At 42.4% G+C, this 16094-nt stretch overlaps 1 protein-coding gene across 1 annotated transcript; it reads left to right on the top strand.

The window, feature by feature from the left end:
* Nucleotides 1–1491: 1491 nt before the first annotated feature.
* LOC103629523 (rRNA N6-adenosine-methyltransferase METTL5) lies at nt 1492–7273 on the top strand. The gene is given in 8 exon segments (XM_020539299.3): nt 1492–1730; nt 1918–1974; nt 2642–2686; nt 2689–2747; nt 3269–3338; nt 4361–4409; nt 6127–6215; nt 6984–7273. Coding segments are annotated over 8 exon segments (459 nt in total). The 5' UTR covers nt 1492–1670; the 3' UTR covers nt 7014–7273.
* Nucleotides 7274–16094: the final 8821 nt, after the last annotated feature.

The raw sequence follows: 16094 nt of genomic DNA, 5'->3' as shown, positions 1-16094 counted from the left end.
TATTTGTTGATATCAACTCGCAAACAAACATTTTGAAATGAAATTTGAAATTCATTTTGAATTTAGAGCGAGTTTGAGAAAATTTCAGGATTTGAATTTTTGGGATGCTACATATAATAACTTTATTACATCATCCAGACTTAAGAGTCTTAAACAATATCATAATCAAAGTACAACAGAAATAGCATGGATGATCTCCCATAGGAAGATGACAGAGCGTCCCTAGACTCAGTACTGATCAAGATCTTCGTCTAAGTCTTCCTCATCACCTTCTAATAAAAAAATTAGCAAGGGGTGAGCTCACTTACGGTGGAGGCTCAGCAAATGGGAGTAATTATGCAAGGTTAACAAGGTAGGCTATGGTTACGCGGTAAGCATTTTAGTTAGACAATATTTTATTAACAACACCTAATTTACTAATTATAAGTGTATCCCAAAACCCAATTAATCATGAGCATAATGATATATCTCAAAAGCACTTGAGTGAAACCACTTAAGCAAACCATTTTTAATTAGTAGTAGAGTAGGGGTAAGCAAGATACTCGATATCCAAATCCCAAACCCGAACTATCCAAATTTGGATCCGAACTACCCCGAATCCAAATTACCCAATCACAATTCCAGATAACAATTCTAGAAACCAGAATTTAGTTTGGGTAGTTCGAGTAATGTTACTCGGTACCCGAACTAACCGAATTACCCGAAATATCTCAAATATTACCCAAAATATAAGGACGTGAAGTAGTTTAGTGCAATATATATTTTTGAAACAAATTAATATAGATTTATGCTAACTTATTATTTGGTTTGTTCTTAATTAATATAAAGGCATGGTGTAATTTAAAAAATTATTGTTTAATGCTTTAAATGCTACTATTATTCTTTGGAAATGGTTGGTTTACCAATTTTGAGTATATCGGGTAAAATTAGAATCCGAACCCGAATTATTAGGTACCGAAATTTCGGGCAATATTTTTTTAGGGTAAGAATCGGATAGCAATTTTTAATATCCGAATTTTCAATTACCCAAAATTACCTGACTCGAATTTTTTGGATAACCCGAATGTCCAGACCATATGTAGGCATACAAAAATAAGATGTTCCGTCTTAAAGTTTAAGCGGGAAAATTATATCGTCGTTACCGTAGTTTTAAAGAGTTATAAGACTATGGATCGGTTTTAGTCCGCTAAGAGCATCTACAACAATGCCTTAAAGTGGTGTCTCAAATTAAAATATGAGGTTTTACGTAGAAAAAACTACTCCAACAATGCCCCATTTCATAAAATTTGGTTAAACAATTATAGAGCACCTTATTAATTGTCTTAAATATACTACATCATAGTGGACTATCTTATAATATAGATTTAACGCCATTTTATTGGTACCCTAAATTATATAAAATATACTTATTTATAAGTTACATTACATTTTTATAGTTATAGGTCACGTTATTAGAGATGATTTAACAGTACATCCCATTTCTCGTGCGGCCAAGGCCCAGTCCGATGACTCTGGCCCTATAACTCTGAGCCCCATCGGAGACTCGGAGTCGGGGGCGCCAGCGTCTCGCCTCGCCGTCAGCAGCAGCAGCAGCTGCACCTCCATTCCACGGCTTCCGTCGTGCGCTTCGTCTGCACCCACAAAGGCGACGGCGACGGCAGGGGGAGGAGATGAAGCTGAAGCAGCTGGAGGGCCTCTTGGGTGGCCTGACCCAGTTCTCCGACCCCAAGGTACTGCTGACTGCGCCACCGCCACCGCCCCCACCTCTTGGGTGGCCTTTCTTTCTTCCTTTCTCGTACCCTGCTCGATTTCGCCTCGCCCAACCCCGACAAAAGGGAGGGGGAAAAGCGGAGGAGTATCTGACTTTTGCCACCAATGGCGTGTTTTTTTACAACGAGATGGCGTTGTTGGGTGTAGCTGGAGCTGGAGCAGTATGCGACGGGCCCTCACATCGCGTCGCGGATGCTCTACATGGTTAGTGCTGGCACTCACGTCCTGCTACGATTCCGATCCTTTCCCGCTTTGTTTCAGGATGCTATGCCTATGTAGGAGTATCTTTCTTTTGTTGGGATAGTCTTGGGAAGCGGCGCCGGGCTTTCTCGTGAGTAGTGGGGCTATGGAATTGGGTGCCGCAAAGTGCAGCTTTGATTCTGAATTAACTGAGCTGATTAAACAGTAGTCTAACGGCTGGAGTTGGGTGGCTTTGTTCCAAGAAATTAACTGCTTCAGTGCCCTGTCACAGAGAAAAAAAAAGAATCTTGTGACCTTGTCTATGCATGTATTTGTCCCTTTTGATCTCAGCTTTGGCAAAACAGAACACCTATAATTTTCACCATGGCATGAAAGGTTCATCAATGGAACATTTTGATACTTCCATTGAAGCCTAAACTTGGGTTGGGAATATTCCAAATCTTATTGGCCTGTTTCAACCTATAACTCAACATGGTCATGTTTTGCTTGGCTGTTAGTCTCGTTAAAGTGTATACAGAAGCTTTGAGTGGATAGCCAGTTTGAGTAGATTATTCGATCTTGATGGTGGTGTCGGTCTGGTGCAAGTGGCAATCAGATATTAAAATTCTACTATTACGATTTGATGTTCACTTAGCTTTATCATATTCATGTTGATTTGATAAATAATCAGGCAGAGAATAGTTTCAATGACATAACTGGCAAAGTGGTAGCTGTCTAGCTGACTTCGGCTGTGGCTGTGGCACTCTGGCTGTGGCGAGTGCTTTACTGGATGCTGAGTGAGTATGTTTAACTTGGTAGTTTTAAGTAACCATGTTCTTTCCTGTGACAATCCCTCTATTGCGTAATGTCTACTTCAATATTTTAAAACAAAAAAACTTCCTGTTTAGTGCTTATGTTTGTAATTTTGCACAGTTTGTTTGCTGATTGATCTAACAAAAAGTGGCTTCCTCTGCAATTGTGTCCTGGTAGATTGTGTCTATTCTTTTTTGTTAGTATTTTTTTAGGGAATCAGGAGGGGCTGACCCCTATTATAAATTTATATAAAGAACAGAACAAGCTCCAAATGAGTTTTAGGAAACAAAAAAGGTAACAAACATAGTAATTGTACACATGTCTTGCAGGTGAAGCTAAAATAAAGAGTAGAATTCCATGTCATAAAATGATTTTAGATAGTGCGTAATTCTTTTAAATGCTCATTGATATATATGTAACCATAAATTAATGGGTATCACCAGTTTGGTGGCTAGTTTCCTTATCATCCATTTATAATGTGAATTGCTATGGTTGTGATTCACAGACATGTTCTTGGTATTGATATTGACCCACAGTCACTTGAACTTGCTCAAGAAAATGCTGCTGATCTGGAGGTATGACAATGTTTTTGTTTTTCAGTTTTCCACTTTAACTATTCCTTTACTCTGAATTGGAGAACCCTTCACTTTATTTCCCCGCTTGTGTTTTAACCTGTTAATGGTTCTGACTTGTATCAATACCAAACTCTGTATAATATTTTAGATTTATAGACAATATTCTCACATATATGTGGTGCAAAATGCTAACCTGCACCTTCCTGTCAAGGCTTGCTGAAAGTTGTGGATAACTGCAATACTAAATCACCTATTAGTGTGTTTTTCAAGCAAAGCTACCAGCTTAGTTGTTATTTCTTGGTAGTAGTATGTTGGATAAATTTTTACCTACCAACTGGTGATAGGTAAAATTAGATATTCTTCAATTTGGAAGTTCTGTTGTCATGTAAAACATAGATGTATGGATTCTATGTTGTCATCCTGTGAGGGGCCGATTGCACATATTTACATGTTTGCAGCCTGTCCACCTTTGTTCAAAATCAGCATGTAGTCTTGTAAGCTGAGTTCAGAGGCCATGTTTGAGTTATTCTATATATTGAAGTCTTCCTTCCAGATAACAACATCATATAATCTGAAGCCAGTGGTAGTTGATAATTGCAACTAATAAAGTTAAAATCAGATGAAAGCTGGATCATTGGGTACACCCAGTTGCGCCATATAGCCATGGGCATTAGTGAATGCAGTTTGTCGATGGTTGACAAAACTTATGTTTGCGCTTGTAGAAATTAGTTGTCCGATGGTGGAGGCATGGGGCCACCTAAATCTTGTCATAACAGAACAGTGCTTCTTTGTTGTTAAATTGGGTGCACCTAAGCAATTATAATTTCGCTTTTATTGGCTTCTCTGATGTTCTTGCATGAAACATAAAAATCCCATGGTCATGTTAAAACACATGTTCATAAAGCAGAGCTGAAAGTAATATTTGGTGACTCTTGCTAAAATTTAAATGACCATTTGTACCTAACTTTATTTTCTCAAACTTGTGAATGACATGTATTTTTTATTATTTTTTGATTTTGCAGCTGGACATCGATTTAGTTTGGTCTGACATAAAGAACTTAAATCTGAAAGGTATTGTTCTTATGTGCTAACATATTCTTTTTTCTGGAATACGCAGGAGAACTGCGCATTTTTGTATTAAGAAGAAAGAGAATAGGGGAAAGGTCCCCATAATACAAAACAATTCCTGAAAGAATACCGGGAATAGGTGAGACCATGAGAACAGACTCGGACCACACAAGGGAGAGCATACTCCTACCACACCCCCTACCACTAGGCCAGCAGCTCGTCTATATGGAAGAGATCAGACAGAGCTTTATCACCAGCCAAAAACCAACATAAAGCCTCCTCTCTATATGGAAGAGACCAGACAGAGCAGCAGCTAAACAGACTCGGACCACACAAGGGAGAGCATACTCCTACCACACCCCCTACCGCTAGGCCAGCAGCTCGTCTATATGGAAGAGACCAGACAGAGCTTTATCACCAGCCAAAAACCAACATAAAGCCTCCTCTCTAGCCGCCCGAAGAGCAGCAGCTAAACTAGGATTACAATTATCAAAAACACACTTGTTTCTATGCTTCCAAATAGTCCAAGCACCTAGGATAACCAGCGAATTGAAACCCTTCTTCAAATGATTAGCCACCTTGTAAGAGCAGATTCGCCACCAATTCTCAAAACAAACATCAATCGTCGCACACAACAACTGCAGCCCTCCAATCATTAGAAGTTGAAACCAGAACTGTCTAGAAAACACACTGGAGATCAATAAATGATTAATGGACTCATCATCTTGATCACAAAGCGGACAACGATCAGGGTGATCCAGTCTGCGTTTCGCAAGCCTATCAGCAGTCCAGCATCTATCATGCTCCACAAGCCAGATAAAGAATTTGCATTTCCGGGGAGCCCAAGATTTCCACACCTTCTCTGCTGGCTCAAACCCAATTGACCCCTGAAAAAGAGCCCTGTACACGGAGCTAGCTGAGTAATCTCCAGAAGCACAAAATTTCGCAAGCCTATCTAGGAAGGACTTAGGACCAGCATGATGCTTAACCGATCGGCTATCGATGCTGCAATTCCCGATCGAACGCGGACTAGCCTCCTGCCACCGTTCAACCTTTGAATGACCCACCGACCGGTGAAGAATGCCACGAGGAGACAAGGAGGTGGAACGAGGTGCCTCAGGGAGAGAGCCAGGCTCAACGGAGCTGAGGGATGGCTCTGTCGCAGCGGCCGAGGACGCTGGGACCGTGAGGATCACCGGCGAGGGCGACACAGAGGAGGGCGCCGGGATCGTGAAGATCGCCGGCGAGGGTGGGACGGAGGAGGAGGCACCTGAGCGAGAAACAAGGGGGCGGGCGGGAAATACGAGCGGACTAGCGGGGGAGCCGAGTGGATGGGCGGGGGAACCGAGCAGACGGGCAGGAGAGCCTAGTGGTCGCATGGCTCCCCAGTGTTTTTCTTTTTTTGGTTATTGAATCTCTAGAACTTTTCCCAACATTATTTGTAAATGTAATAGGTAGTTCGTGTCTAGAAACTCACTTTCAGTCATAGTTTCAGTGTCCTCGCTGAACTTCCTGCAGATTGATCACTAGTGCAAAATTGAACGCCAGTTACTAGTGAAGTAGTGATTTATACTTGTGCACCATTACTGTCACAGCAATGGCCAGGCCAATAAAGTTGATGAAACAGCGTCACACAGAGCAAATGGAACACTTCTAAAAGCATTCTTCTTCCCCTAATTGAACTTTACCTTGTGGCTGAATAGAAAGCAATTTAGTGCAGGCGTCCATGTTGATACTGTTGTCATGAATCCTCCCTTTGGTACACGAAGGAATGGAGCAGACATGGAGTTCCTCTCTATGGCCTTGCAGGTCAGAACCGGTGCTTGTTTGCGACTAGCAGTTTCCTTTGGAATTAACAAGGACACAAGTCTTCACTGAGACACAACCATAGTTGAACGTACATAACTACTTAATAGAAAAATAGCATCAGGAAGATATCGTTTGAAGTTGTTGAAGATCAAACTTCAATGCTGCCCTCAGCGTCACAGCAGTAAGTTCTTTGAAGTACACTCCACAATCCACGCCATAGCAGCTAGAAATGAAACAATATATATGGATTAACATATAGCACTTGCTATAGATATTGAGGATAGAAACCATTAGGATATTTATACATAGGTGGGGGGCCTCGGCCACATGGTTAGGAGCGGATCCTGATATGTTGACTTTTACAAATATCCTATGGGAGTATGGGTAATTTTTTTGGAGGTTCTAGATGTTCCATGTATTAGGGAGTAGGCTCCCATATTCCGGTCGAACTAGGCCTTTCTTGTTATTCATCTCAAATGTATTGACAGGGAACAACTATTTATCAATTTGCACATCTTCAAATATCAACTGACCTTCATTTATTGTCTATTGTATCCACCGATAGAAAACATTGCAATCGATGGTGGCATGAAAAAAAGGAGTTATGCAATTTACACTAAGCACGCCTTTTCAATTCATCTGTTGGAGGAATTGTGTGGGATAATTTAATGTTTCCGCTCTTAATAATTTATCAAATATCTTGTCACACTTAGCAACATTGAATGTGAACTTAACTTCTCTTTGTCGATTCTTTTGAACCGACTGCAGGGAAGAGCAAGTGGGAAGTTTTGTCCTTAGCTGACCAAACAAGTTCGTCAACATATACCTCTTTTGGCTCATCATTTGAGCTACTACTGTCATGACACGTATTATGATGAGATGGCTCTTGAATTTCTATGCTTCGGCTTTCATAAGCCAAAGCTTGATGATGTAACTAAGCTAGCGAAAAGAACTGTGTGCTACCTAATTTTTCTTTTAAGTATGGACGCAACCCATTGAAAGCTAACTTTGCTAACTGCTTATCTATGACATGGATCTGAAAACATCAGTTTCTAGTATCTCTAAACCTTCAGAAACAATCTTTACTGATTCATTGACCCCTTGCCAGAGCGATGCCAGACCAACTAAATCTAACACGTAATCCTTGGAGAAAACGTTTTTAGAAAACTTATGCTCTAGATCATCCCAGGAACTAATCGAGTAAGGGGACATGGCAGCATACCAAGTGGATGCAGTGCTAATAAGAGATATTGAAAATAAGAGAACACAAACGCTTATTTGTCAATCAATTCTCCTAGTTGTACTAACAATTGGACTATATGTTCGTGAGTGCTTCTATCGCTCTCGCTTGCAAATTTGGAGAAATCCGGCACACTAGTCCCTAAAGGGTATGGAACAGTGTCCCATTAGGGTCGTATGGCCAAATATGAATGCCTTGGGATGGACACACTAACTCCTAGTTTGTCCCGGAACAATTCCGCTAGTTCCTCCTAAATTTTATTCATAGTGCCCGGTGGTAACCCACTGGCCCTTGGGACATGGGGCTTAGGTGGCCATTTATCGTTATGCCGACCTTCTGCCCCAAGTCAATCAAAGATGGCATCCGACTGCTGAGGCATATCGGTGTCGTGTCCCACTACCGTATGGTGTGAGGTGAACCTCTATAGCTCCTTAGGGGCTAAAAATATTTTACCCCACACATGGTTGGTGGCATGCTGAGGCTTTGATATGTCGTAGGTGGAAGAGAGTAGTGCTACTGAGGTGCGAGGAAAACTAGGTGTTGTGCTTGTGCATAGCAGCCTGCTCTGGATATGTGACGCTGGACAGTCCACACAGGGTTTAGGACGATCCTTTGTAGGACCGGATAGTTCAAGATTATATCCAGACGGTCTGGTTGTGCTCAGCGGTGACGACCCGTTATGTAGTGAGCTCGGTGTGACGCCGAACAATTCGACATGAGGATACAAACAGTCCGTAGTATGTCTAGATGGTCTGAGATTGTACCTGGTCTATCTGGTACTGCTTAGCGTTGCTGCTCTATCTTATAATGAAGGTGGCGATGGAGGTTGCCCTAGATATGAGTTCAACAACATACTATAGAATGGCTTGGGCTTGTGAGGACCCATTTGCAGCCGATGGATTAGGCACAGATGTCCTAGTGCTAGCTTCGTGCGATGGGAAGCTAGGGATAATAGATTTTCTCGAATACACGTGTTAGTTTTTTGAACGATTTTTCCATCCCTCCAATATATTGCTTTAATTGTTCTTGTTGCAAATCTATATATTGTCTAAGGGATTGGATGTCATCAGAATTACTTACATTGGGAGTTTATAGTGAAGGTAGGAGAGACACAAGCTCGACCTCCCCATGAAGTATGATATGAATTTATCCTTTGCTGCTTCATGAGCCTGATTCATGAGATCTTCAAATTGTCGCTGCTCATCGGCCGACAAACTCTCAAGACTCGGCCTGAGGATGTTGTCTTGGAAGACATCAATGCGAATTTTGGAACCAACAATCATGGTCGATCTAATAAACTTTGTCTTTTCTTTGTAAGACAAAGAATCAGAGAGACACAGATTAGAAATCAATTTCCCCGTTTCTCTTTATCCTTTATTTCTATAGATAATACATCTTTTTTCTTCCATAAAAAAATAGATTTAGTTGGCTTCTCTATCCCGGATAAGAGATTCAACATAGCTTCGCCTGCCTTCGTGATTGCTTGTGTAATACAGAAAGAAGAAAAAGAGTTGTGGGATGCAAGTCGAACTAGACTGAATGTGCCAGGCTTCACTCAGCAACTTGAAGTATTAATCTTATATTTAATATACCAAGAAATCACATCAGATCATAATATATATCAATACCCTCTAATATATATCAATATTTCCCTTCTTTTATCTATGCAAAACAAAAAAGAATAGTAATTAGAAACGACAGGGGCCAAATTTTCTCAATGTATTTCCAGGATCATAATACAGATATTTTTTGTGTAAGTACTATAATATGATAGGGTATGTAGCTCTTTCTACACACAAATGAAAAACGTCTATGGATGCAGATATAAGCTACGAGCATAAATGCATGCATATGCGTAGCCGACTATAGCGAGTTTTTTTAAGTGGATCCACTAATTTTTTTGTCAGATTTGGCTCGGGTGCATCAAAACTTGCAACCCTCAGAGTATCCTGATATTGATGAGGTGGCCTTTTCCTTTGCCCTTTTTCTTTCGCCCTTTAACCCGGAAGAAGAACGAAGAGCTTGTATTGCTCTCCCACAACCCCGTTTTCACGGTTTAGGCTGCTCCCATTTCGCTCGCCGCTACTACGGGAATCGCTTTTGCTTTCTTTTCCTCTGGCTACTAAGATGTTTCAGTTCGCCAGGTTGTCTCTTGCCTGCTCATGGATTCAGCAGGCAGTTCAAAAGGTTGACCTATTTGGGAATCTCCGGATCTATGCTTATTTTCAACTCCCATCTTCTGAGTGAAGGGACAACCCAATCACTCCTAAGTACCAGAGCCATTCCTTTAGTTAAAGTCAATAGTAGCCTACCCTCTGTCCCTTGCCGAGTCTACAGTAGTGGAATTTGCTTTTTCTTTCACTTGCTTGCTCACCCGCTTACACCACTGGAATAGAACTTACGAATCTTATCTTCTGTCCCCAGCGAAGTCACCAAAGAGTAAGTTAGCGTCTTTCTGGGTCCAATACTAACGATCCCTAGAGCCTGCACATGACATGCAAGACGTTAGGGACTTCTCTGTGGGTTGGTGGATCGTTCGCAGTAGGTCATCGAACCGTTCATGATGGTGCAGATAGCTCCGAGAAGAATTCGGATCCCACCCCAGGAGGGACCCATCAGGGAGTGATAGTCGCCTAGAGGGGGGGGGGGGTGAATAGGGCGAAACTGAAATTTACAAATATAAACACAACTACAAGCCGGGTTAGCGTTAGAAATATAAACGAGTCCGCGAGAGACAGGGTGCAAAACAAATCTCAAGCAAAATGAAGAGTGAGACACGTGGATTTGTTTTACCGAGGTTCGGTTTTCGCAAACCTACTCCCCGTTGAGGAGGCCACAAAGGCCGGGTCTCTTTCAACCCTTCCCTCTCTCAAACGGTCCCTCGGACCGAGTGAGCTTCTCTTCTCAAATCAAAGCCGGGAACAAAACTTCCCCGCAAGGGCCACCACACAATTGGTGCCTCTTGCTTTGATTACAATGGAGTTTTGATCACAAGAACAAGTGAGAAAGAAAAGAAGCAATCCAAGCGCAAGAGCTCAAAAGAACACGACAAATCTCTCTCGCTAATCGCTAAAGCCTTTTGTAGAATTGGAGAGGATTTGATCTCTTTGGTGTGTCTAGAATTGAATGCCTAGCTCTTGTAAGTGGTTGAGAAGTGGAAAACTTGGATACAATGAATGGTGGGGTGGTTGGGGTATTTATAGCCCCAACCACCAAAAGTGGTCGTTGGGAGGCTGTCTGTTCGATGGCGCACCGGACAGTCCGGTGCACACCGGACATGTCCGGTGCCCCCGCCACATCATCACTGCCGTTGGATTCTGACCGTTGGAGCTTCTGACTTGTGGGCCCGCCTGGATGTCCGGTGGCGCACCGGACATGCACTGTTCACTGTCCGGTGCGCCAGTATGGGCGCGCCTGACTCCTGCGCGCGCAGAGCGCGCATTAAATACGTCGCAGGTAGCCGTTGGCGCCGAATAGCCGTTGCTCCGGAGTTGCACCGGACAGTCCGGTGCACACCGGACATGTCCGGTGAATTATAGCGGACTAGCCGTTGGAGATTCCCGAAGCCGGCGAGTTCCTGAGGCTGCTCCTCCTTGGTGCACCGGACACTGTCCGGTGTACACCGGACAGTCCGGTGAATTATAGTGCGAGTGCCTCTGGAAATTCCCGAAGGTGGCGAGTTTGCGTTGGAGTCCTCTGGTGCACCAGACAGTCCGGTGCGCCAGACCAGAGGTGCCTTCGGTTGACCCTTTGCTCCTTTGTTGAATCCAAAACTTGATCTTTTTATTGGCTGAGTGTGAACCTTTTACACCTGTGTAATCTATACACTTGGGCAAACTAGTTAGTCCAATTATTTGTGTTGGGCAATTCAACCACCAAAATTATTTAGGAACTAGGTGTAAGCCTAATTCCCTTTCAATCTCCCCCTTTTTGGTGATTGATGCCAACACAAACCAAAGCAAATATAGAAGTGCATAATTGAACTAGTTTGCCTAAAGTAAGTGTAAAGGTTGCTTGGAATTGAGCCAATATAAATACTTACAAGATATGCGTGGATCGTTTCTTTCTTATTTAACATTTTGGACCACGCTTGCACCACACGTTTTGTTTTTGCAAATTCTTTTGTAAATCCTTTTCAAAGTTCTTTTGCAAATAGTCAAAGGTAAATGAATAAGATTTTGCAAAGCATTTTCAAGATTGAAATTTTTCTCCCCCTGTTTCAAATGCTTCTCCTTGACTAAACAAAACTCCCCCTAAATGAGATCCTCCTCTTAGTGTTCAAGAGGGTTTTGATATTTTTGAAATATTACTTTCTCCCCCTTTTGAACACAATAGGATACAATTGATAAAATTCTTTGAAAACACGAAGTTTTTGAAAAAGGTGGTGGTGCGGTCCTTTTGCTTTGGGCTCTTACTTTCTCCCCCTTTGGCATGAATCGCCAAAAACGGAGTTATTAGAGCCCTCGAGTTACATTCTCCTTCTTTGGTCAAAACAAATGAGTGAGGATTATACCAAAGATGGAGTCCTATCCTTTTACTTTGGGCTCATGCTTTCTCCCCCAAGTATGGAGAGTGATTTTGGAGCGATGGCGAAGGATGAGTTACGGAGTGGAAGCCTTTGTCTTCGCCGAAGACTCCAATTTCCTTTCAATACACCTATGACTTGGTTTGAAATAGACTTGAAAAAACACATTAGTCATAGCATATGAGAGCGACATGATCAAAGGTGTACAAATGAGCGATATGTGCAAGTCAACAAAAGAAGTTCCTAGAATCAAGAATATTTAGCTCATGCCTAAGTTTGTTGAAAGTTTGTTCATCAAGAGGCTTGGTAAAGATATCAGCTAATTGATCTTTAGTGTTAATATATGAAATCTCGATATCTCCCTTTTGTTGGTGATCCCTAAGAAAATGATATCGAATGGCTATGTGTTTAGTGCGGCTATGCTCGACGGGATTGTCGGCCATTTTAATTGCACTCTCATTATCACATAGCAAGGGGACTTTGGTTAATTTTAACCGTAGTCTCGCAGGGTTTGCCTCATCCAAAGCAATTGCGCGCAACAATGACCTGCGGCAATGTACTCGGCTTCGGCGGTGGAAAGAGCAACCGAATTTTGCTTCTTTGAAGCCCAAGACACCAAGGACCTTCCCAAGAACTGGCAAGTCCCCGATGTGCTCTTTCTATTGATTTTGCACCCCGCCCAATCGGCATCCGAATAACCAATCAAATCAAATGTGGATCCCCTAGGATACCAAAGCCCAAACTTAGGAGTATAAGCCAAATATCTCAAGATTCGTTTTACGGCCGTAAGGTGAGCTTCCTTAGGGTCGGCTTGGAATCTTGCACACATGCATACGGAAAGCATAATGTCCGGTCGAGATGCACATAAATATAGCAAGGAACCTATCATCGACCGGTATACCTTTTGATCCACGGACTTACCTTCCGTGTCGAGGTCGAGATGCCCATTGGTTCCCATGGGTGTCTTGATGGGCTTGGCATCCTTCATCCTAAACTTGTTGAGAATGTCTTGAGTATACTTCGTTTGGCTAATGAAGGTGCCCTCTTGGAGTTGCTTCACTTGAAATCCCAAGAAGTACTTCAACTCCCCCATCATAGACATCTCGAACTTTTGTGTCATGATCCTACTAAACTCTTCACATGTAGACTCGTTAGTAGACCCAAATATAATATCATCAACATAAATTTGGCATACAAACAAGTCATTTTCAAGAGTTTTGGTAAAGAGTGTAGGATCGACCTTTCCGACTTTGAAGCCATTAGCAATAAGGAAATCTCTAAGGCATTCATACCATGCTCTTGGGGCTTGCTTGAGCCCATAAAGCGCCTTAGAGAGCTTATAGACATGGTTAGGGTACTTACTGTCTTCAAAGCCGGGAGGTTGCTCAACATAGACCTCTTCCTTGATTGGTCCATTGAGGAAAGCACTTTTCACGTCCATTTGATAAAGCTTAAAGCCATGGTAAGTAGCATAGGCTAATAATATACGAATTGACTCAAGCCTAGCTACGGGTGCATAGGTTTCACCGAAATCCAAACCTTCGACTTGGGAGTATCCCTTGGCCACAAGTCGTGCTTTGTTCCTTGTCACCACACCATGCTCATCTTGCTTGTTGCGGAAGACCCATTTGGTTCCTACAACATTTTGGTTAGGACGTGGAACTAAATGCCATACCTCATTTCTAGTGAAGTTGTTGAGCTCCTCTTGCATCGCCACCACCCAATCCGAATCTTGTAGTGCTTCCTCTACCTTGTGAGGCTCAATAGAGGAAACAAACGAGTAATGTTCACAAAAATGTGCAACCCGAGATCTAGTAGTTACCCCCTTATGAATGTCGCCGAGGATGGTGTCGACGGGGTGATCTCGTTGAATTGCTTGGTGGACTCTTGGGTGTGGCGGTTTTTGCTCTTCATCCTCCTTGTCTTGATCATTTGCATCTCCCCCTTGATCTATGCCATCATTTTGAGGAAGCTCACTTGATTGATCTTCTTCTTCATCAACTTGAGCCTCTTCCTCATTTTGAGTTGGTGGAGATGCTTGCATGGAGGAGGACGGTTGATCTTGTGCATTTGGAGACTCTTCGGATTCCTTAGGACACACATCCCCAATAGACATGTTCCTTAGCGCGATGCACGGAGCCTCTTCAACACCTATCTCATCAAGATCAACTTGCTCTACTTGAGAGCCGTTAGTTTCATCATACACAACGTCACATGAGACTTCAACTAGTCCAGTGGACTTGTTAAAGACTCTATATGCCCTTGTGTTTGAATCATAACCTAGTAAAAAGCCTTCTACAGTTTTAGGAGCAAATTTAGATTTTCTACCTCTTTTGACAAGAATAAAACATTTGCTACCAAAAACTCTAAAATATGAAATGTTGGGCTTTTTACCGGTAAGGAGTTCATAGGATGTCTTCTTGAGGATTCGGTGTAGATATAACCGGTTGATGGCGTAGCAGGCGGTGTTGACCGCCTCGGCCCAAAACCGATCCGAAGTCTTGTACTCATCAAGCATGGTTCTAGCCATGTCCAATAGAGTTCGATTCTTCCTCTCCACTACACCATTTTGTTGTGGCGTGTAGGGAGAAGAGAACTCATGCTTGATGCCCTCCTCCTCAAGGAAGCCTTCAATTTGAGAGTTCTTGAACTCCGTCCCGTTGTCGCTTCTAATTTTCTTGATCCTTAAGCCGAACTCATTTTGAGCCCGTCTCAAGAATCCCTTTAAGGTCTCTTGGGTTTGAGATTTTTCCTGTAAAAAGAATACCCAAGTGAAGCGAGAATAATCATCCACTATTACAAGACAATACTTACTCCCGCCGATGCTTATGTAAGCAATCGGGCCAAATAGATCCATGTGGAGTAGCTCAAGCGGCCTATCGGTCGTCATGATGTTCTTGTGTGGATGATGGGCTCCAACTTGCTTTCCTGCCTGGCATGCGCTACAAATCCCGTCTTTCTCAAAATGAACATTTGTTAATCCTAAAATGTGTTCTCCCTTTAGAAGCTTGTGAAGATTCTTCATCCCAACATGGGCTAGTCGGCGGTGCCAGAGCCAACCCATGTTAGTCTTAGCAATTAAGCATGTGTCGAGTTCAGCTCTTTTAAAATCTACTAAGTATAGCTGACCCTCTAACACACCCTTAAATGCTATTGAATCATCACTTCTTCTAAAGACAGTGACACCTACATCAGTGAAAAGACAGTTGTAGCCCATTTGACATAATTGTGAAACTGAAAGCAAGATGTAATCTAAAGAATCTACAAGAAAAACATTGGAAATAGAATGGTCAGGAGATATAGCTATTTTACCAAGACCTTTGACAAAACCTTGATTTCCATCCCCGAATGTGATAGCTCGTTGGGGATCTTGGTTTTTCTCGTAGGAGGAGAACATCCTTTTCTCCCCTGTCATGTGATTTGTGCACCCGCTGTCGATGATCCAACTTGAGCCCCCGGATGCATAAACCTACAAAACAAGTTTAGTTCTTGACTTTAGGTACCCAAATGGTTTTGGGTCCTTTGGCATTAGACACAAGAACTTTGGGTACCCAAACACAAGTCTTTGATCCCTTGTGCTTGCCCCCAACATACTTGGCAACTACTTTGCCTGATTTGTTAGTTAAAACATAAGATGCATCAAAAGTTTTAAAAGAAATGTCATGATCATTTGATGCACTAGGAATTTTCTTCTTAGGCAACTTAGCACGGGTTGGTTGCCTAGAGCTAGATGTCTCACCCTTATATATAAAAGCATGATTTGGGCCAGAGTGAGACTTCCTAGAGTGAATTCTCCTAATCTTGCTCTCGGGATAATCGGTAGGATACAAAATGTAACCCTCGTTATCCCGAGGCATGGGAGCCTTGCCCTTTACAAAATTAGACAATCTTTTAGGAGGGGCACTAAGTTTGACATTGTCTCCCCTTTGGAAGCCAATGCCATCCTTGATGCCAGGGCGTCTCCCATTATAGAGCATACTTCTAGCAAATTTAAATTTTTCATTCTCCAAGTTATGCTCGGCAATTTTTGCATCTAATTTAGCTATATGATCATTTTGTTGTTCAATTAAAGTCATGTGACCATGAATAACATCAACATCAATATCTCTACATC

The sequence above is a fragment of the Zea mays genome, chromosome 6, assembly GCF_902167145.1.
Source record: "Zea mays cultivar B73 chromosome 6, Zm-B73-REFERENCE-NAM-5.0, whole genome shotgun sequence".
Classification (NCBI taxonomy): Eukaryota; Viridiplantae; Streptophyta; class Magnoliopsida; order Poales; family Poaceae; genus Zea; species Zea mays.
Note: the sequence above shows the minus strand (reverse complement) of the source record. Positions and strands in the feature narration are given on the sequence as shown.